Genomic DNA, 23,717 nt, shown 5'->3' with positions numbered 1-23,717 from the left:
TATACGCTCTGCGGCCCCTATAAACACACGGCCAACAAATATGGGTTGAAGGAGTCCCACTTTAAAGCAGGGGAAGTACATTGGGGTGCGCGGAATGACAGGGTCCTGGACTCTAAGGCTCCGCCGGAGAGGATGGCTTTGCTTCCGGAAAACGCGCTCCGCATTCCTGCTCCCGCTTCCTCCTCTGCCCGGCCTCCTCCCGCTGCCGTTGCACAATCTGTGCCATTTTAATGACACCCGTTCGGAACTTCGCCCCTGTACTAACTCCGGAGCTGGGGAACGGAAAGGCCCATGGGAGGGCTCTGATTGGCCGAGACCGAGTGACAGGTGCTCCTCCTGCACCTTTCAGCTGCAGGTGCCCGGAGAGGTGGCCAGCACTGCGCGACGACCTCTGGGCACCGCTGCATCCCCGCATCACCCGAAGAGTGCTCCTGAGACCTTGGTCAGACTCTGCGCAGACACCTCAGGATAGAGCGCGCTGATTACCGAACCGGCTGTGTCCGGAGTGCTACCGCCTCGGGAGATCATGGACCCCGGCAGAGGGCGCAGCAGGTACCCGGTGGACACCAAGGGCATCGGCTTAATACAGCACGGAAGGCAGAAGGTACCACATCTGACCACAGAGACGCGTTTCAGCTGTGAGGGCAACCGGGGCTAAAATAGCCGTGTAAAGACGGGGTCTGGGCAACGGGCTCACAGGTGTGATGCCGTCCTGTCACACTTATAGCCCAGAAAATGAATCCGATTGTAGGCACTGGAGAAAGAGCTGCGCTGGGGATGTATTTATTTATTTATTTATTTATTTATTAAACGCGGGAAAACCCGGCAGCCATCAAGGCGCGACAAAGACACACAATACTAAAAATAAAGCACAGGCCAACCCAGGGGGGCACGCAAAGGTAATTTTTTTCAAACTACATGGGGAGCCGTGGGGGGTGGGGGGGTGAATCGACAGTGTACAGGTGCTGGAGCCAGGGAAGCACTGCATAGACTTTAAAGTGGGGTGACCAGAGTTTAAAAATAAAAAACCGGGACGTCCACAAACGTAAAAGTAGGACTACGCCCCACCTCCTAATGCCGCCCCCCCCGAACTTCATCCCCAGGTCGTCACCCATTCTCCCATCCCAGGCTCCGCCTGACACCCCCCACCTCCCTCACTAATGGGCTTTCAATTTGGCTACTAATATGCATGACAAAAATACACGAGATGTGTGTCTGGCTGCTATTACGGGCATGTATGTCTACGCCGTGCAGCCAGACCCGTGCTGCACTCGGGTGTCTGTTACCCAAGAGGCTGGTGCAAAACTACACTAATACGATCATGTGCCTTCAGTGTAATTATAATGCCCACTCGGCCTGAAAATATCAGTGTTCACTCTCCCTTTCCCGAACATCGGGACGGGGTGTTTAATTATAAAAACCTCTCGGGACAGAGGGCCCAATTCCGGGACAGTCCTTGCAAAACCGGGACGCCTACTCGCCCTACTACAAGGACTAGAGCAATGACAGCAAACCATAGGAACTGAAACTAGAAAGGGACACAAGAAATGCGCTACGATTCGGGGATTGAGCTTTTGTCACTGAAACGAGTGAGACATGGGCAGTCCAACTTTGTAGTGCTATGTTAAATTGTATAGCGCCCCTACCCTGTGTGAAGGCGGTGAAGCGCTAGCTCAGGAACTTAAATGTGTGGAGAAGATATGTAGTAGGATTTGGCTGGAAATAATTCGATTGGGCTTCTGAGAACCAGAATAGTGGGGTGACCGTGGAATTGGGACGGGTCATTTCATGGGGGTTAACCAGGGTTAGTGGGATTGCAAATGCTTTATTTGTTTTTAGTGAAGCAGCAGGATGACATTCTGACAAACAATAACACACAAAGTAACCAGTTCCAGGGGGCAGAGTCGGGCCCTGGGCAGGATGGCCTTCACAGGAATCTTCACTGGAGTGGGCGAGTCAGACAGATGTGAAGGGGCAGTGGGCAACATGCACCAGGGACATGGAGGGGTCCTATTCCCACCTAGAAGAACCTCCGGCCATGCGGCTGGGCTGCCAGGGCCTCAAGGCGTTAGGAGGGGTGACCGTGGGATCTGGGGCTGGCAACGGGACTGGCAGTTTCTACCCTGGAATCAAGTGAGACCGCGATGGAGTGTGTGGCCAGTGCTCTTTGGTACTGGATTACAGTGTCTAGACAGGAGGTCTGAGAGTGTGCACATGGAGTTAGTTGAGGGTCGGATCAGGGTTTGAGGATGGACTGGGGAGTGTGAGCACATACTGGATTATGGGATGTGAGCAAGTGGCTCGGTGGTGTTTGAGGACCTTGGGATGGTTAGGGCGCTAGGGGAGGATGGTTTTGGTATAGGGTTTAAGCCTGGTCATGGGGAGCGCAAGCCTGAGATAAGTGGTGGAGAGATTAAGTTTAGGCACCAGAGGGAGTGCACCGTGTAACCTAGCAACCTGTGGGATAAGGCTGCCGCCCCTCTCCCAGGTTTGAAGGGCAGTGCCCGCTGTTTAATGGCATCTGTTCAGGATACCAGCCACCATTGGCACTGGCTTTAAGGGTCTGGCATAACTCAAGGTGAAGCAGTTTATTGAAAGGATGTTTAAGGCGTCCACCCACAGAGTTGTACTAACCCGGCTGATGGTCCCCGGAGCCTCACTCTATGAAAGCCAAACCCAGTATCATATTATTTATTTATTTATTCATTTCATTTGTAACGCGCACATACAGCCCGGAGGCATTGAGGCGCTCAAGCACATACAAGTCAAGTACAGATAAGGTGAACATGATTAGTCTGACATAGGGGTGGGGTTTAACAACAGGGAGATGTAGGTATGGGTTAGAGTAGGTTGCACAGTGAAGGTATTACTTTCCAGTTACCATGAAAGGGATGATTGTCTGAGTCATGCCCCCCCCCCAAGTCTGTGGGCAAGGAGGGGGAATAGCCCGTATTTATTTGGCTACTGGGAGGCGGGCGCTACAGCAGGTGAGGCTTGTAAGATAAAATGCCTATTCTACCAACACATTGCATAACCAAATCCCCCATCACAAGGATGTCAGACTATTCCTCTCTGCACGAACTGCATACGTGCTTTTCTGCACCCATTACAGGTGCCTGACTTATGTTGCCATACCTAAGTGGAAAATAGAGTTGCCCTATAAGACAAAGACAGTTTCTGGGGGAAAAGAGTACTTTTCAGCTAATTTACATACTCTCTGTGAATTGCTAGGTGGCTCTGAACTTCCAAGGTGACCAATGGGTGGCGCTATGGTACGTGTGGCTCATTTCGGCTTCATCACGAGTTTGGCAGTAACCCTTAAATGCGGCAGTAACACTATTACTCCCGCATTTAGGGGTCCGCCAAATCACGGGTTTGGCAGGATTTACCCCCAGCTCTTTGCTGGGGGTAAATGTGCTGCAAATGTGTTGATTTTTGGTGCAATTACCGCGCGGTAATAACGCTGATGGTAGCCGTGCCAAAAATACCCGAATAGGGAATTACGGCTCAGCAAAACCTGTGATGCGACACACCCCTCCTATTATCTGCAAACACCACTGTGCCTACAGCAATTTGCAGATCTCTGCTGAGCTGGGGTTTATGACTGCATGAGAATGGGCTTTATGTCGCAATCATTCTATTGAAATAAAGCCAATCCAGCACCTGCGAGATGATGTGATGACATGTCACATTTGATTGTTACTTGCAGGGTCTAGGTGCGCATCCTCTACAGGGGGAAAGTTAAACACAATTAAAAGAAAGGTGGCCTTGTACTCCAGGTCACTTAAAGTAAAGGAATGATGACAGATTTCCATGAGAAGTGAGGGTATGTCGTTCCCTTTAGTTCCCTCCCACTTTGACCTCTGTAAGCGACTCAGAAGATGATGTAGGGACCTCCAACTGAATATTTTCGAACTCCGTGAACACGTATTCAAATATATTTTGTGTGGATATACTGAAAACGTGTGGTGGATTTTTCACTCCAGGAATGGGCTATACCATCCCTTAGCTATGTGCTTGCTTTCTATAGTACATTTCATCTGTACTTGCTCCATTGAATCCAATGGACTGCACCTTCTTTTCCTGGTGCAGTAGAAGCGGGCACAGTGCCATGGCAGCATGCTGGTCCTCAACGATCAGAATGCTGCGGCCAGGTACCGGCGTGAGGAGTCCCTGCTTGATGCATGAACCCTGCCCAGGAAATGCTGTGTGTGTCATCCTCATGAGGTTCCCACACATCAAGGGAATTCCTGCTGCCGCTCTTAGCAGAATGGCGTGCATGCGCACAAAGGCACTCAAGGATTTTTTTTTGCCGCCTGTATCTGCACCATCTACAATGAGGATGTGCGTGTTTTGTGCCAAGGAATATCATTTTTCTAAAAAATGGCAAGGAATAGCATTTTTTGTAAAAATATCCTTGCAAACATAATGTTAATTCTAAGCATTTAAAAGGGCTATTTGTTAAGGAGTCAGATGCATGAGTGGAAAGGGAAGTAAGCAGTAGTGCTGTTAGATTGCTGAGTATCATGTTGGTGATTGCAGCAGTAGTAAAGCTGAATGAACGAAGATGACTTAACATGGCTTTCACGCCCCGGCAGAGGTTGCGGACATGGCCAATCTCCACAGGAAAAAAAATGAAGCAAAGATGGCCGCCGCCATAGGGAAAAGGGACCAACTCCCTTTTCCATTTCAATGGCGGCCAGAGCGGCAAGTGCAGCAGACCAGAGCATAAAGCTCCAGTCCTGCAGGTAAGGGGAGAGAGAGAGAGGCGGGGGCGGGGGGGTTTGGGTTTGGTTTGGGGGTGGGGAAGTGAGGAGGCAATATAAAAAAAACAATAGCGCCACCCGGGGAAGGGCCTCTGGTGGCTGGAACAGCAGGTAGAGAATGCATATTCTCGCCTGCTGTTCCAGTCACCTGATTGGCCAAGGTCCTTCCCCAGGTGCGAATGAACAGTAATACACCCAAGCCGTGTTTGCTGCCCAGCCACAGTATCCACATGACTTAATAGTGGTCTCATCTAACCATTATATAAAACTAGCTGCACCCAGCATATCATAGACTGATCTAGCATCTGTCCAGAGAGCCTGGTTGTGTTTTAATAATTGTTTGAGATCTGGGATGTAAGGTGAGGAGCTTTGCTGACTTTTGGAAAGGAGTTGAGGGGGAAGCCAAGGCTGTATAAGCACTGCAGTGTGAGCAGAAATGTCATAATCAAAAATGAGGATAGGCGATGAACATAGAAGTAGGACCACAAAATGACAGTGACTGCAAAGAAGTAGAATAACACGTCAGTAGTGCAGGGGGAGGGGAGCTTGGAAGAACAGGGTGCTCTCTAGTTCGTAATTTCACAGTTTTGGCAGCAATCGCATAACTTCTAATGCTTATCAAGATCATCCGAATTCGAAAAACGATTTGTTCAACTGCCAGTCATGCCGTTAAAGTGTTACTGCATTGCATTGAATGGAAAGTGTGGCAGTGAATGCTTCTTTTGCCCTGTTATGCAGGGAGATGTGTAGGCAGAGAGCCCCTTGGTGCAGGAATCCAAACTGACAGCTGTTGTCAGTGCTCCATGTGGGTGAGGTGTGGTTTCTGCAGCCCCTCTGAACGCCTTCCTTTTCATACTCCATCCTCCCCTAAAATATGTCATGCTCCCTGTTAGCTAGAGCCATGTCAGCCGTTGCTGAAAAGAGTGCGACCACAGGGAAAAGAAATACAGATATCTTGAAATGGAAGGGTGAAGGAGTGCTGAGAGCAACAGCGACCGAGGCTTGGTCCTCACTAAGGCGGGGACTGCCTGGTATTTGGAGAAATACATTGTCACCACATGTGTCCTGCAGGAATGTTGCCATTGCACTGAGGGTGCCCTGTCGGTACAGGGAAGACGAGGGGACACGCATAAGCTTTGCATGGGCTAGTGGGGTTCTGACAGTTATTGTAAGGTATCAGAGGAGCAGACTGCAGGATCTAAAGAAGTGTTTGTTATTTTATATTTTTGTTAACTGTTAGTGTTTGTCCATATTATAACAAACACGAGCCAAGAGTTTGTCTGGCAAAGTATGGACCAGCCCGTGTTGAAACAGGGTTGAAACAGGGTCTATTGCCTACCCACTCTCTTATGGGCACAGGCTCACCAATTAGCTGCACTTTGGCTGCCCTACAGATTGGTTGAGGAAAGGTTTGCTGTGGAAAAAGTTGAGGGCAGGCATATGCAATGTGCCCATTATGTGCGGGCTTCTATCTAACTTGTTTCCTGCCCTCACAACGTGTTGCTTTCTGACTTCCTGTTTCCTGTCCTCACAACGTACTGCTTTCTGACTTCCTGCTTCCTGTCCACCACTCACAACATAACTCAGGATTGCCTGATCATTTCCTGGTTCAGTGGAGTGTGTCTTTGTGGAAGTGCGTAGGCGGTGGCATTTTGAGACCAGTTTACGAGGATAGTTTGCTTGCTGTCTTACCCAGCATTCAACCATCCCCCACCATGCTACCCTCTGCATCCAGTCTCAATCTTCTGCATTGCCCCTGTTCACCCCAGAGCCATTTGAACATTGTGCTGTCATCATGCCCATTCCTGCCGTATCACAGCCCCACCATCGTGTCACGGTTTAGAATACGGAACACTCCAGCCAGGGACTCCTTCCCTGACAATGAATGCAGCGTACAATAAAGTGCTTTTTATTTTTAATAAACCACGGATTCATTTGAGTAGGCCTCCAACCCGTCTCACAGCCAACCTCCACAAACACCCTGAGCCTCATTACCGCTCCGATGGTAGCCGTGCTGGCAAAACTGCCACGGCTGCCGCCGGAGTTGCATTTTTAACAGCACCCGCGAATGGGCAAGAACCGGGTCATGCCGAGTTCGGCAGACCCGGTAATTGCCCATTTGCGGGTGCTGGCCATAAGGGACTCCCCATCCCCATTCGGCCCCATAGGGCTGAATGGGAATGGGACGTCGAATGCACCGGCACCATTTAGAATGGTGCCGGTGCATCCGATGTGCTGTGCTCGCGGATGCCACGCTGCCCGCCAGGTCAGATCTGGCGGGCTGACAGGCGTCCGCAAGCACAGCTCGTAGTATGGCAGTCCGGGAACTACGGTACCGGCATGCTTACCAGTACCGTAGTTCCCCGACCGCCATGCTTATAATGAGGCCCCCTGTGTCACAATGGACAGGTGTGTATCAAGCAGATATTTATGAATTTATGTTTGAATAAAAAAGGAAAATCAAACAATTTTACAACAGCCACTGATGTTGTGCCAAAACAAATGCAATGATTCCTACAGAACAATTGATTCAGAAATCCTGTCACAGTTTAAACAGATCTTTAATGGCAAAACAGGAAAAAGAACAGTTTTGAATCAAGTGATAGCGTCAAGGGTTAGCACTCCCCCCTGCAACAGTCCCCCCAAAAACATCAGCTAACTTAATTCCTTTTGAATGGAAGGCAGTGGCAAGGAGTAAGGATAGAGAGAGAAAATTGGATTTAGAATAAAGCCCACCACCCCAAGATGGGAAACCGGAAAAGAAAGTGAAACCCCGTTTTTGGAGCAAAACCGCAAAATCAGATTTTGATTATTACTCCCATGGCTTCACAAAGAATGAAAGGAAATTTTGTGGTGCTACAATTGAGTAGATAGGGAAGCTTAGATACTAATAATCAGCACACGAGGGCAACGTGTAAACAAGGTAGGAAAATCGATTCTGGGGACAAAGCAAATGCAAAAGAAAACTACAAACAGCAAATGGAAATTCGTTTTACACAGGATTTACAATGACAGGCAGCTAAGGAAGAGGTTTAGATTTCAAAATCGGTTTTCAAGGACAGAGGCAGATAACAGATAAGATTCTAGACAAAAGAGGTTGCTCTCAATGGGACTACAGTTCGGGTTTTAATAGGACAGAGCAAATTGGGAATTTGTGGGTTGATGTACACAATACACGGGCAAATTCGGTTTTCAGTTGCACGGAGGGTAATTCTTTTGAGGCTATACTTAAATTACTATAATTATTTAAAAAAGACACTCGGGACAAGGGGGTTAATTTTGAATTTTAACCAATTTGTACCGTGGATTTCAATGGGGAATTAATTGGTGTACTTCAAAATAATGCTAAGGAGCTATACAGCCTACTGGGAGATACATGAAAGGAATACGCTAACATACACGGGCTAATACAGATTCTTCTATGGGAAGGTGAATGAATTATACTGGAAATTTGGGACTTTCAATGGGATTTCCAATGGGATTTCAATGGGTTAAATGCTATTAAAGGAAATATTTATGCAATTTTGGGATGGGGTTATTGGCTACTTAGACAGTAAGCCTTGGTCTGGGATTCTGGAAAGCCAGCTGGATCTCAGGACATTCTGGCCAGCTAGAGCAAGGGATCTGTTCACTGTGCTATCCTGGATGGGATTCTGGACAGCCAGCTGGATCTCAGGACACTCTGGACAGCTAGACAAGGGGTCTGGTCTCTTCCCTCTGCCTTGGTATTGTTCAGCTGCCTCCTCTCCGTCCTCCTTCTCCTGTCTCCCTGGATTCTTGTGTGTGTGTGTGCCTGTCTGTCCCTCAACCTAGTACAGTCCCCCCTTATATAGCCCAAATGACCTAGGGGCAGTACTCTATAATTACCCCTCCCCCCGGATAGGGCAGTTCACCATTCCTCTCTCCGCCCCCCTGGCCTTATTGGTTCAAGGGGAGAGAGCATCATCTGTCCGTTTGGCATTTATGACAGTTATTTGTTCTCAGGTCAACTTTTTAGCAAAACTGAGTTATGTATCATAACTTCAACCTTATACTAGCCATCGCCATAAGAAATAGATATGCGGTTTCAGTGGGTAATAGGGAATTAGGCAAGCCAATTGCCAACTTCGTGCAAGGTAGCATGGCCATTTGGTACATTTTGTCCTTTTAATGAAATGCATAACAGTATAACCCTGCAAATGATTAAACATGTTCATAATCTCATTTCCCATCTTTCCACCAATGTTCATATTTGTCCCATTTTCAAATTAGCCAGAAACGAGTCTTTAATGGCCATTCATTTCAGTCCAGAAAGTCCTAGAAACATGCACCTAGCCTCTTAAGAACTCCCTGGAACTCACATGGAAAAATAGCAGAAAACGAAATTACTTCTTATTCTGAGTGCTGCGAAAAATGCCTAAAATGAATCAATCCTTTAATGTCAATTTGGAGGATCTGTAACATATGGGAGGGTGTTGCTTCATCCCCCACAGCCAACTGTCTCCCCCTGGCTCAGCCGGTGACCAGAGATTTCTATTACACCCTTTGAAGTTTGTCCTTGGTAGTGGGTGCAGGAGGTACTCACACTTCTTGCTCTAGCCACACTTACTTTCTTTGTCTTCCCTAATAGTACTGCCTTTCAGTCTGGCAGAGCCGGGAATTATAATGCCCTCAGTCACATCAGATGTCATTGCAGAATAGTTCACTTATAGGTGCGACTTTCAGTGGGAGGCAAGGCTTTCAATTGAGAGGTACCTGAGCCCAAAAACTGTTTTTTTCCAGTTTTCTGAGCCTCTTCCAAGGTGATTTAAGTCTTGTGGGGGAAAACATAATATACATGGCTTAAGTCAACACCCCACCCACAACATCTTTCACTGACATTTCTCTGCAAGCAAAGCTATCCTTTCACAGTAGCTTTTGAAGTCATTTTTTTCTTTTTCACACCTGTGCAAGCCCTATTTCATCAAACATTTGAAATGCTGTTCTGTAGGTCATGGGATTCTTTAATTTGTCCTTTTTGCATGAGTTTGCATTTGCTGTTGGTCGATTGACACAGAGGGCTAGGCCCCCTGCACAGGGTTCTTTGATTTGACACTGGATAAAAGAAAAAGCCAAGCCATTTTTTATTTGCAATGTTTGGAGCTCTGCTGTTCACATGAAAGGGAAAACAAAAGCCATTTCGGGTTGCAATGTTGAAATCCTTGCCCCTCATGTGAATTAAGAATAAGACACGGCCGTTTTTGGATGTAGTGCATAACTTTTTTCATTCAAATGAAACACAAGCAACGAAGGGCCGTTTTTGGTGAAATGTTTAACTTTTTGTCATTCAGATTGAATAAAGCAAACGCAGGGCTGTTCTTGGTGAAATGTTTACATTTTTGTCATTCACATGGAATAAACACAATTGTAGAGCTGTTCTTGGTGCAATGTTTTCACTGTTGGTCATCCAGATAGAATAGAAGCAAACGCAGGGCTGTCTTTGGGTTGCAGTGCTCAAATGCTTGCCACACATGTGCCAGTGAAAGCAAAGTACAGCCATTTTTTGGTGGCAATGTTTAATGCAGCGTTTCAGGTGGCAGGGATTTCTGTTTAGGGCCTGTAAATGCACCCTACAATGGTGTGTTTCCTGCGCCCTAACTCCTTCCCCGCACCAACACCGTGAGCCCATCTTTGTTCCCCAGCCCACCACTTTATCATTCAGTCTATGACGCAGATGTTTCCAAATGGAGCACTGTTTCCTCAGACCCCAGCCCATGCCACAACCATCAGCAACATCCATGCCCCACCACCATCACCCACATCCATGGTCCCCATCCGAGTATGCCGCACCTCTTCCTCCCCCACTCTGAACAGCAGTTTAAATGATTAAAATACATAGAAGCAGTTTCCAAGAGAAAATAACTGTAGTGGGCAATATGAGAACGGTTAATACTATACATGGCTTGAGCAATACTAGTTCAAGTAGACCATGAGTGAGGCTTTTTTCATAACATAAAATGCAAGCTGAAGCCCTTGCAGGGACCCCCAATTTCGACATGTAAGATAGAGAGGTTAAATGATTTGCCCAGCATCACACACTTTGTTTAGGTGGTGGACCTGGGATTTGAGCCCAGTCTCTGACTTCATCACATGCCTTCCCAGCACAATCTGCCATGTTTTATGCAGGCATTTCCCTGGCTCGGCTCGTTTTTGGCCCTTAGAGCAAGGCCAGGCCAGGCACACTGGCTCAGCGGTACTGATGAATTCACTGACTCCCAGCTCTGTACAGGCCACAGGGCAGTTTGGCAGCTCACCGGTGACAATTCTTTAAAAAGTATTGTTACACAAGCAGGCTTTCCAGGAAACTAAACCCTTTCAACCCACAGGACAGGGTGAAGTTAAACTTAGACAGACGTGGACTCATTATCTGCCAACACCCAGGAGCTTTATTTCAGTCTTAGTACAACATTCTTACGTACCTCTCTGGAAACTGAACCCTATGTTGGTAGAAGCTTCTAGCACAGCATGTGTATCCATTTATTGCTTTTTGTCATCTTTTCTTATTTGATACCTCTATTTTCTCCAGCTCTGTCCAGCTCTGTAGTCATATCACGAGTGATGGATTCTGTACACGTTACGCAGTGGCGTGTCAAGACTCTTTTGACTGGGATGGCCCAAGTGGGTCACTTACTTTTGCAGGGGTGGCATGAAGTACGAGAGGGTGCTGGCGCCAGCGCACACACACATAGACCTCTGAATAGCATTCATTTACTATTTGTCTCCACTACCCATAGCTGCTTTAATTACTAACATTAGTGTCTTACATTCTTGTGTTTAAAGTTTAATGATCATTGTTTAGGATAATGAGGTGGCACCTGGGGTGGCCAATCAGATTGCAGTGGTAGCACGTGTCACCCCAGGCCACTGCTGTGACGTTTGCCCGCTCCTGAAAAAACCCTCTCTCGGTCCTTCCTCCCCTAATAACTATCGCCCCATCACCACCGTCCCCTTTCTCCTCAAAATCCTAGACAAAGCTGCACACAATCAAATCCAACACTACCTGGAAACCAACACCATCCTAGGCAAAAGACAATCCGGTTTCCGCAAAGGCCATGGGACTGAAACTGCCCTTCTAGATCTAAAGAATCAAATTACCAAAATAATGGACACAGGCAAACCTGCTCTCCTCCTGCTGCTCGACCTCTATGCAGCATTTGACCTGGTCGACCACAGCATTCTCACATCTCACCTCTTCAATGCTGCACACTTCTCTCACAAGGCAACCACTTGGATCACATCCTTCCTTGAAGGTAGGGCCATGAAAGTGTACTCTTACCTGGCCAGCGACCCCCCCACCACTATAAATTGTGGTGTCCCACAAGGGTCCTGCACTGCACCGACCCTTTACAACCTATTCACCAAACCCCTCTTTGATTTATTGGACTTCCTCAACATAGCATACACAAACTATGCAGATGACACGCAAGTTCTCCTCCCCCTCTCCGGAGACTATGACCTAGACTCAGAAGCCCTCCTCAAAATCTACTCGATTATCCAAACCTGGATGGCTATCAATGGTCTCTGCCTAAACGGAGACAAAACCGAAATCATCACCCTTAGCCCCCAACGAAACACTAACTAAACTCAGCCCCGATTATTCTCACATGATCATCGACAGTATTAGCATACCTGTCTCCACTGCCGTCAAGACCTTAGGAGTCTACATTGACGCCACACTCTCAATGACCAGACAAACCAGCGCCATCGCTTCAGCTTCTGCTCTGACCACCAAACTCATTTACGCCATAAAACCCCACCTTACCACGCCCAACTGCCACTCCGTAGCCAGAGCTACTAAAGGAGCCAGATTGGACTACTGCAACGCCCTCCTGGCAGGCACATCGACAAAAAACCTAAGCAGGCTCCAAATAGTGCAAAATAATGCCCTCCGCGCTGCACTACACATCCCCAAAACTCACCATATTTCACAGGCCAGAAGATTTGTCCACTGGCTCCCAGTCAAGGAAAGAATCAAGTTTAAAATCCTCACTCTCACACACAAGTGCATCAATCACACAGCACCCCCCTACTTATCAGAAACCATAACCAAGAACTCTTCCATCCGTCCCAGAAGAAGCCATCACGCCAACCAACTCCGAGTACCCACTGTAAAAAGAGCAAAAGCCGGCGGCATTGGCTTCCCACACATAGCACCTAAGCTCTTGAATGCCCTCCCCAACTCACTCAGAGCAGTGTATTAAATGGGTTTGCAGCTGCCGATTGAACAGAGCACCGAATCGCTGTATTCCTTTCGCAAATCCCTCAAAACCACTCTATTCAACTAACTTCATCCCTCCTTCACCTACACTAGCTCGCATACGTCTGATACGAAATGTGTCTTGTAATGGAAATTGCTTTGTAACCATCTTCCTTCAACTGTAACCAGATTATGTATGTCTTCATGTAACAGCGCCACGATGCCCCCGGGCTGACGTGCGCTTTAAATAAATCAGAATAAATAAATACACGGTCATCTATGCATTCCCCAAAAGTATGCAATGGGCATTGCCTGGGGAACGCACCCTCACAGTTCTTGTGTGTGAAACATTGTTTTATTATGAAGGTCTGAGCCGTACAACAATAATACCTTGCTTCTGCCTGCTCGCTCAACTGCTACACACATTCCTTTAGGATCATTGTCCTAATACCCCTTCCTCCTCTGCTTACAATTATTCACCTGTCTGTCTACACAACCCCACTTGACCTCTAGTTCCCGCTCTCTGGGCGAAACGCTTCTTTTTGCTCATTGATTTCCTGGTTCGTCTGACTCTGGGTTCCAGTTTCTTCTCTGAGCTCCGAGTCCTGAGCTATCCGAGGCCACAGGCCCCTGACTGACCACCAAGGGCGGGAAGATAGAAGGCCAGGCGGGTTAGGGATAGGGAGCAGGAAGGTGCACTCACAGGGGGAAGATGGCCGGCGGGCACCGTCACCTAGGACTCCCATGGCAATAGAAAGGTGGCTGTGCGGGAAACAAAGGCAAGAGGCTACTATCACGAGAGGGTGATGCAGCAGGGAGCAGAAACACTGAATGTCCACTGAATAGCAAGGATTCCTTCTTTGTCAGCAAGTGTCAGATGGGGAGGAAACAGTGTTGAACGGTAACCAGGTAATAACAATTCAGTTTTCCCTAATGGAACTAACGGCCGAAAGGACTTCAGCAAACGCAGCTTGTAAGGCGAGTGCTGCAAAGCACACACTGTAAGCCTCAGGATGTAAGTATTGTATAAGGGAACATGTTATTAGAAAGCTGATCGGCAATATGGGGCAGTTGCCGTGGGCCCCCCTGAGGCTCGAGGCCCCTTTCATTTGAAATGGTTGAAAGGCCCCCACGCCGTCCCTGCTTAACATCGGGCTCTATTGTGTGTTAGGTGAGAAATGCCCACATTAGAGGCCCTCCTCGCCTTCAGCTTGGGATGCAGCACTAACCTGCGTGGCAACCATCTTCCAAAGAATAAAGCCTCTGGCTTGGGCTCTAACTTTTCATAAAAGAAGCCAATACCGACACATTCATTCATGACTGTCAACTGAGGGTTGTGAGGGGCTGCTATTAGGAAAACCCTTGTCTTGTTAAACCGTAAGGTCCACCTTTCTGTCGCAAGAAGAGGGGCCGCTTTGAAGTTATGTTTTATGTGTTTTAACATCATGTGCCATAGCTAGGAGTGCCCATTTTTGTTAATTTTGGAAGATGGCCTGGAGCATTGAGCGTGGATCCACAGGTATTCTGTTATTTTGAAGAAGGGGCTGTGTCCTGTTTGCTAGTAAGAGATTACTACAGCAGGCACATAAATCTCTCGAGCTACCATGCTGAACATTTTTGACATAAAGGGCCCGGTTCGTGGAATTTTTCGCACAGTTCAAAGTGACTTTGCACTGCTGAAAAGGAACTTTGCACTGCCGACACAAACCCTGATTCATGGAACTGTGCAAAGTGTATTTTTGCAGTGCAAAGTCATTTTTGCAGTACAAAATTAACTTTGCACTGACTTTGCTCTGCAAAAAAATACACTTTGCACAGTTCCATGAATGCCATGAGTCGAGCCCTTAAGGTCCAAACACAGCTCTGCAGGAGACACTTGAGCTTTCTCAAATGGACTGAAACCTGCAGTGGCCTATTTTGGTTTGATTTATTTTTTTAATATTGGCATATGAGTAGATTGTCTGGACTAGTACTTAGCAGAACTTGTTCAATACACTGTGTTATTTGCTCCGCAGACGTACATGATGTCAGTGCTGTGGTCTGACTGCAACAATATCATCGTCTACAGGACCTTCGAGGAGTTCAAGAAACTGAGTGTGAGTATTAAAATACATTAAAGAAAATAAATAAGAAGGGGAAAAAAGTATCAGCTTCTACCGTGGAGAGACTGTGGAACACTGCATGGACTGTGAGACGGAGATCACACGGCAGTGAGTCCGTTGCTGCATTTATACAGCGCCTGTAGAAAATGCATGGTCTCTAGGCACTGGACACCTGTGCGAGTGGTAAAGGATTGTTTGTATGGTGGTTGCTGTGACATCCATTACCGGGTAGAGCTCTGGTTAAAGGGGTGCAGTTTAAAATCCTTTCAGGAACCCAAACTGGAGTGAGCCTTGCCCGGGTGTGCAGATAGTGCATTGTGCGCTTAGTTGGGTGACCAGACGTCCCGATTTTCGTGGGAGAGTCCCGGAAAATCGCCCTATGTCCCGGGGTCCCTGGAGATAATGAAATTTTATAAACCCCGTCCAGATTTAGAAGGGTAAGTGGCTACGGTCCCGGTTTTTGCCAGGACCTGATTTCAAAATCCTGAAATCCGGCCCGGTGCGACACTTCCTGCGCATGAATGGGGGCTTGAATGGTTTTCAGGCTCCCATTTCTTCCCCTTTCCCCTCCCCGGCCGCTCTCCTCCAATGAGAGGAGTGTGCCTGTAAGCACCCCCCTACCCCTCCTCCCCCCGCAACAGGCCAGTGACATAGAGGTAGGACTACAGTGTCATTAGTGTTTACTTTAGTCCTACTTCCATGTCTATGGCCTGTCCCGTTTTTGTTTCCTTTAAATCTGTTCACCCTAGTGCTTAGGGGCCACAGGCAGAATATCATTGGTCCCCGCTGTGACAGAGCCTTAGCGCAGGGATTTTTAGGAAGCCACTCTTCCCTGGTGGATGCATAGCCTGCTGGGAACAGGCCGCTCTAAACAATGCATGGAGGCCCTTAGGGGCAGATCCTTGCGCAGTCGCAGTGCAGCAGAAATGCAGCCATGCACTTCAATGCACAGCAGCAATGGTTTGAAATAAGCTGGAATTGTGGTGCTGGTGATTTGCTTAGGTCTGTGCAGGGTCTGACTGGGGCATAATATTGTCTCGGGCACCAATGAAAAAGTGACCCAGAGTATGAGCCGGGTTCGCACTTAATGTTGGGTGTTTTCTATCCATTCACTGTATATTTGTATATCTGTTTTTTTTTAATTGAGTAAGCCATACAGTACAAAGGTGCAATAGAATCTACTGAAAAAGTGAACATGACGAGAACATGAGTGCATGTCATGACGACAATAGAATGTGAATAAAAAGGAACACACGGGGTGATGTTTGGACCCTCCGAAAGAGAGTTTAAAAATTAGAATGACCACTAGACATGTCACAAAGACTTTTACTAAAAGAAAAAAGTGGACATTAATTTGCCACACATTGTAAACAGCAACACACACTTTGGTGGATCTCGAATTGTATTATTAGGAAACTTTTTGTTAAACACAGTCACAAAATGCCATACCATTCCTTTTGCGACAGGCTGAATAGTACCAAAGAGGACGTTTTTTGATCAAATGTGATGCAAAGTGTGCATTTGAAAGAATATTGTGTTCAGCAACACTGGTCACAACTACCAGCTGCATAGTGAAGTAACTCATCAAGCTGGCCTGCATTGACCCAAAAAAGTGGCCCATTTTGACAAAAAGAACTGGCCCACACTAGCATTTTGTGTTTTTGGTTAGGGCATTGCCCTATTGACCTATAAACCAGTGGGAGCCTGGGTCTGTGCATTGGAAGACACGTGTTCAAATTGCAGCAAAATCTGCTAAACATTTGCCTTTACAGTATTTAATGTTGGGGGGCCACAAACAGATGTCTGGCTATTTTTATTTTACAAACAGCAGCGGTTTCAGACACCATATTTCCCAGCGATGATGTCACTCCCATGAAATATTGCCCATTATTCATGCGGGTGGCCATCATCCCTGCGAAATAGGGATTTCTCCCACCGGCCGGGTCAGTTGGACCCTGGGTTCTCTCAGCGTGGCAAGCACGTGACATCATAGAACAACAGCACATCATTAGCCGCCATGCAAATATGTCCCGGGCGCGCACTGGGAGTTGGTTTACACAAGGAGCAGCTGTGATTGTCAATCAATTTAATTAATGTGCTCTGTTCAATCGGCAGCTGCAAACCCATTTAATACACTCCCTTTATTAATCAGCAGTTGCCTTCACACGAAAGATAAACTAACATTCTGGGGGCAAGACAAAAATGGAAGACTAGGTTTCAATCAGCGCTCCAGCAAGAATTTCCCACAATCCTGCAATGAACCTCAGATTCATCGATAATGAGGTCCAACACATGGTTGTACTGTCAATCCTCCGATGTATTCTCAGTTTCTTGAGCGTGTTTCGAGCCGTAGCTCTACCTTAGGGCTCTTAACTGTAGTAGATCTCAGTTCGCCAAATACGCTGTGATTGTTATGCATCAGTTTCAAAACGGCACCCAAAACATGACAATTGTCATCGCTAATCACCTCGAATTCAAATGCCCAGAAGCAGGAACTCGCCTCCACCACCCCAGAGTGCATGATAACGCCTCCACAATTTCAGCTGATCCTGCGAAGTGAAGCAGCCGCCCGGACCCTCGCGAACAGCACAACATTCGGGGAGTTCCATTTTACCATAAATGCCGTGTATACACCAGAATCTGCCGAAACACTTACAAGAAACATAAATACCACAAAACACGGTTTGCCCCGCCCAAGAATTCCTCCAGAGATGGAAGTGCGGCCTTTGCGGGTGATGCTATCTCTGGCGGCCGAGGGAGGTTCTTTCTTACCCTCAATGTGGGAGCATATTGAATGTTCTGCTCGTCCCCTAAGGCACCCACACAAGTGTTGGATTCTGCTCCTTCTGGGTTTATTAGTCCCCCCCCCTTTTAAAAATCCCCCAGGGACATCGCTGTAGCCCAGCAGTGTAGTTAAATGTCTATGTTTTGGTGCAGGACCCAGTTACAGCCACACAGCTGGCCCGGGGGGTGCAGGGGCACACTCCTTTCATTCCAAGGAGAAGTGGCACGACAATAACATTGAGAGCCCGTTGGATAACAACTTTGGAACTGAGATTCCTCTCAATTGGTAACTTTTAAGTAATGGTAATCCCAAATCTTTTCCCCTTGAGAATCTTGTCCTGATTGGGAAAAGGTTTGGATGTGTCTGGGCGTTGCTAGGGGGGGGGGGGGGGGCTAAGGGGGCTATAGCCCCTGATCTTTTGGTTGTAGCCCCGGATAGAATCTTAGGAGCTACAGCCAAAAGACTCGCTAGCCCCCAGTCCCAACAGTTCCGACATCAGCTTAGCCCGGGTCTTTTCCAGACCTAGCAACTCCCCTGTAGACTGTGTGAGCGCTGCACACCCAGGTGCATGCAAAGTAGGCGAAGCGTTCAGCCCTGCTTTAAGAAAGGTAACTGTGATGCACGTGTGTGTGTGCGTGCGTGTGTGTGTGCGAGCGTGCGTGTGTCAGATATATTTTGGAGAGTCAAGGCGCAGCCGTTGCAGGCGTTGTGAGGTGAAGGTCGCAACAGGGTACGCACTTGAAGGTGCATCCAGGGGCCAGATTACAGAAACTTTGCACAGGTGCAAGTGCAAAGTTTGCACGGTATTAGCACTAGGGCAAAGTTTGCCCTACTTTTAAAAACACTGGGACATATTAGGAAACTATTGCACCATGACAAGTGCATTTCGTCATGGTATAAGCACCAGGGCAAAAAAGATACATTTTCACTCCATTATTGTACCAGGGCAAAGTATGCTCTGGTGAAAAAACACATCGGAAATGTATCTTTTTTGCACTATGCCAATTTTTCACCTGGTGCTTATACCATGCCAAACTGCAGTTGTCATGTTGAGATAGTTTTCTAATATGCCCAAGTGTTTTTTAAAATAGGGCAAACTTTGCCCTAGTGCTAATGCCGTGCAAATTTTGCACTTGCACCGGTGAAAAGTTTCTGTAATCTGGCCCCAGATTGCCAATGGGATGCGCTTCTAAATGCGCCCTGCAATGCGCAGCTTTTCCTTGGGCCTGCAATCTCTTGTCTGACCGCAGGGGACAGCAATGCTGTCAGATTCCAGACAGCGCTGCTCTTCAATGAATGAAAACGTGTGACGGTTTCTGTTCATGTTTACATTCCGAGAAGCCAAACGGAGGTCTGCAGCGATGGCCCCTTTAAGGCTGGTTACTGTAGGCGTGTTAAGGTTTGTGACGTAGGCGAAGGACTGATCCCAGTTCTCCATCCATGCTGGTGACCACAACCAATGACTAGGTTAGTGGTGAGCGTGCGCCCCCTAACTTACATGCTATGCGCCCACAGCCTGTCCTCAACAGCGATTCTCAAGAATCAGGAGGAACTGTGGTCTAGCTCTTGTCAAACGGTGCACACACGATACGAGACGCATCCGGACCGTCCTCACATGGCGCACGCACAGGGTTTTTGGGAGGTTCTGGTCCCAGGTAGCCTGCCTACAGATGCGCGGATCAGGTAAACTGCATCAGGCGCAGGCAGCAACAGGCCAGGGGCTGTGGCTTGGACTTGCCAGCAAGGGCTAGGGGACAGACAAACAACGGGGGAGCCATGGTTCCTTGACAAACTAGCCTATACCAAATCAACCAGGAAGAAATATCAACCAGAAAATAAAACCTGCACAAATATCGACCGATTCTATAAAAAGCAAAAATATCGACAACCGTTCACTTAATGTAACATCAATGTAAAATATTGTCGTTTGCGAATTGCTTCATTTCCCCCCTCAAAGTGAACAGCAGTGCTCCCACTTTCGCTGCGGCAACTCCCCTGGCTTACACCCACGAGCGCCCATTAGTGAAACAAGTCTGTCAATGTATAATTATATTTCTGAACTAGTCAACGTTTTGCACTCTTATTTAGACCATCTTGATTTCTGATATTTTCACCTGTCACCGAGCAAATCAATGTATGTGTCCTGGGGATTCAGACTGTCATTCACCTGCCATGCCTGTGTCCTTCTCAGAGAGACCTTAGGAAGAGGTTCCCCATTGAAGCCGGCTTCCTGAAGAGGTCAGAACGAGTTCTTCCTAAGTTCAAAGGTAAGAGGTCAAACGCCTTGGCATTGACTCTTTCAATATCTGGTTTTGGATTTGTGCAGTCATGTTACTGGGTCGGCAGTGCATTCGTTTGTGCTTAGCCGAGGTATGGAATGGGTGACTGCAAGAAAGGTGTGCTGGAATCCAGTGGCATCACATGGGAAAATCGCACCATCTTAAAAGCTAATGTTTGCCAATATTCCTTTTAGACATGGTTGTAATTCGACAATGTGCTGCTGCATCGCCGCACCTCTGTACTGCGAGATACAGTGGTAAGGTAGAGGCGGTACATCCAGCAAACAGCTGGAGATAAATCCTCCACTTCACAGCCGAAAATCACCCGAATTACCGCAGCGGAAATAATGCTTGCAGTTATTCTCAAAAATTCCCAAGCGGCTCCAAAAGTGGCCACCGACTTCACTGTGCCACCACTCGCAATCCCATGCTAAAGTCACAAGTCACAGTAGCAGTCTACCATTTTGCCAGCAAATTGGGGGTAAACCTGCCCATTTACAGCCAAACTCGTAATGAGGCCCATTGCTACATCCCTAGTAAACACACTTAATACCAGCACAATGGGCCTCATTATAGGTTTGCTGGTCTGGTAACAACGGTACCGGTAAGGTACCGGTACCGTTGTTACCGGACCGGCAAACTACGAGTTCTGCTCGCGGATGCCTTCCCGACTTGGGCGTACCGGCACCCTCAAGCAGAGCATGCCGGAATCACCGGCACCATTCTGAGTGGTGCAGGTGCTACCGTCCTGCGCATTCCCGTTCAGCCCTCTGGGACTCAATGGGACTGGGGAGCATTTTTTTACAGTGCCCAGGAATGGGCAATTACCGGGGCCCGGCAGGCATAATGACCGGTAATTGATAATGACCGGTTATTGCCCATTCCTGGGCGCCGAAAAAAAATGATACCGGCGGCAGCCGTGCTTGTTCTACCGGCACGGCTACCTCCAGCCTCGTAATGAGGCCCAATGTATTTATTGTGGATTTGTTAAAAATGGTTGAAATTGCTTATTTTCTTAACCATAAACAACATTTCTTATCTTTTATTGCTGTTCTGTGTCACTACTCGACTATTTGAAAGACTTTCATGGTTGGTGCAAGGTATGCTAGCCCTGCGCATTATTGCCATAGTGCGGCGAGCATTCCCTCGCCCCCTGCCCTGTCTCCTCCACACAAACGGGTGAGTTTTTCAATGTGTGGCCAGTAGCTTTCGACTGCTCCTAACTCAGGTTGCTCTTGGATCTTGACGGAAGGTTGCAAGCAGAGGCCGAGAGACCTTCCTGAAGGCCACCCATGCTCTGTACCATTGGAGCTTCTTGATGGTTGGGTCCCCCTTCATGTGGTCCAAAGTAACTCACCGGTGGTGCTGCTGGGGCCCAGTCCCACATCTTGGATGGAGGTTACGACAGGTTCAACACTGACAGGAAGCCAGTCTGCTCATTCTTCCACCCGGGAGTATTGGATATTTGGAAGTTGAACCCAGAAGTTTCGCAGCAAGACAAGGCAACCTGGATAAAACCTTCTTGACCCCAATGGGCACCAGAATTTGAGTTGACAAAAAGAAAAAAGGGCATATTTTTCTATTCTTGTTGGCCATGCCCCTTGCCTGTCCCATCAATCCAAGCCCTGACAGAATGGCGGGGCAGCGTTGCTGGTGGTGCGGGTGGCGAGCAGCGAATTCTCAGCGCCTGGCTCCCGGCCCGGGCCAGTAGACAGAGGGCTCCGGAGGGGTACTCCTGTCTCCTGGGATAGATTCCAGGGCAAGGGGGAGTGCCTGGATGAGGGCACCCCTCCACAACCAACTGATTTGGCATGCTTGATTAATTACAGGTAATTCCCAGTGTATTGTTTTCCTAGGGTAGAAATGTTTGTGAGAAATTAATCTGGATTTGATTTACAAATCAATAAATAAATACATGCATTTTACTGTCGCATTTTGTAATAAAGGCGGCCGAGTGATTTGGCATAAAATAAATAAATATGACTGTGTTTCTCTTCTCGCGCGCCACGTGCCTGCTGCACCCCAGGAGTAATGCGTGTGGCGGGAAGGCATCATTTCTATGGCCTCGTTGAGGAAATAGCAATGATAAACATTGAAGGTAAAACCAGGTCATTGCCCTGAGACTAAAATTAGAAACCAGGTGACACTGTCATTACTGTGCTGCAATTATTCCGGGCAGCATTCCAGAGCTTATGACACGTCTTGCTGATTAATAGCCCTTTGATTTCCTCTGCTGTGTGGGTAACCCCAGCATTTGTCAATGCATTCACACGCCACGCGGTTGTGCTAATTGTGGCCGTAGTTAACTTTGTCATGCCTAATGTCTGCATGACGCGCATGTACTAAACTGACGCCAGTGGTTTCATTTGAACAGAAATTGAGTGGCAGCCCTTACAAGGGGGCGTGGCATTCGTGGCCTAAAGAGCGCTGAGCATGGTTCAAGGGAGGGCAAAGGCTACCACCCCAAACAATAAGTCACGAGAGTCTGAAAACGTTTATTTTGGGCCACTCAACATGGTCTCGAGTAATTTTTTTTCCTTCAGTCTGCGCATTGTAACTAAATCTCTCTCCGCTCAGGTTGTAAATAAATCGCATTCTGTGAATAAATCACTCTCTCACTAAGTTTAGAAGTAACTCAATCAATAAGTAAATCACCCTCACTCTTTAAAAACTCACCTTGAGGACAGGGGAGTTGGACAAATAGCACCAATGAGGCTCCTTGGATCTTTTGTTGAAAGCCAAAAAGCATTTTGGGAACATAAAAATGACCACCGATTTTTCTATTTGACAAATATGTCAGACAGGGATTTAAGCGCGCAACCGTCGCAGGCATCTAACGCACAATGGATGTGGCGCTCATTTCATTTGTGACAATAACTACCAAGGACGTCATTTGTGAGTCGCCAGTGGTCGCAACTGCGACCCCTGAGGGCTCCCTTGCTACCCCTGTGGTCTCCCTTGTTACCCCAGAAAAATAAGATTTTTTAGTTGTTGTTTTTTTAGGTGTAACCCCTGGGCTGTAGCCAGCACTATGTGACTATTTGTTTCTGGAGTGGCTGGCTTTCTTGTTCAGGCAAAAAAAGAGGGGGTTCCACAAGTGTAACACTTTGAGTAGTGACCCTAAATAAGAAAGAATAGGAAAAACAAATAATTTGTCTTTCTGGAATTCTAGATAATAATTGCTAGACTCATTAAAGGTTTATTTCAGGCACTCTTCCTAGGGTGAGTCACTGAATTAGTCTGTTCTTAAACACCTCAACTGAGCCTTTAATCCTTCTGAGGTTGATAAATGAGTACCAACACAGGTTGGGTGATATTCTATGTATATTTGTTCTTTATAAAGGCGTAAGTGCTATATAATAACACATAACGAGCATTTGGCCTTGGACGTCTACTTGCCTTCACAGTATTTTGGTAAAATGGGCCTATACACACTGATATTAACAATACATATGGTGATCCATTCTTGTATGAAATGTATGTCACATTATAGTGATATCGTAACCATATTTTTCGTACTGTACTTAAGAACAATGCTATGTGATGCCACTTTCTATTTTGTCAAGGGGT

General features: G+C 47.3%; 1 protein-coding gene across 3 annotated transcripts in view; it reads left to right on the top strand.

Annotated features, from left to right (window-relative positions):
* The first annotated feature begins 376 nt into the window (after positions 1-376).
* Positions 377-23,717, top strand: part of NOXO1 (NADPH oxidase organizer 1) — a 60,838-nt gene continuing 37,497 nt past the window's right edge. Inside the window, exons 1-3 of one of the 3 annotated variants that reach the window (XM_069647303.1) lie at positions 377-604; positions 14,997-15,077; positions 20,060-20,135. In XM_069647303.1, the coding sequence (XP_069503404.1) occupies positions 527-604; positions 14,997-15,077; positions 20,060-20,135 (235 nt within the window). In that variant the 5' untranslated portion in view covers positions 377-526. Of the gene's footprint in view, positions 605-4,649; positions 4,749-14,996; positions 15,078-19,263; positions 19,336-20,059; positions 20,136-23,717 lie in introns of those variants that run through there. The other 2 variants (XM_069647304.1, XM_069647305.1) reach the window with 2 other exon arrangements.

The sequence above is a fragment of the Ambystoma mexicanum genome, chromosome 2q, assembly GCF_040938575.1.
Source record: "Ambystoma mexicanum isolate Mex_15411 chromosome 2q, UKY_AmexF1_1, whole genome shotgun sequence".
Classification (NCBI taxonomy): domain Eukaryota; kingdom Metazoa; phylum Chordata; class Amphibia; order Caudata; family Ambystomatidae; genus Ambystoma; species Ambystoma mexicanum.
Note: the sequence above shows the minus strand (reverse complement) of the source record. Positions and strands in the feature narration are given on the sequence as shown.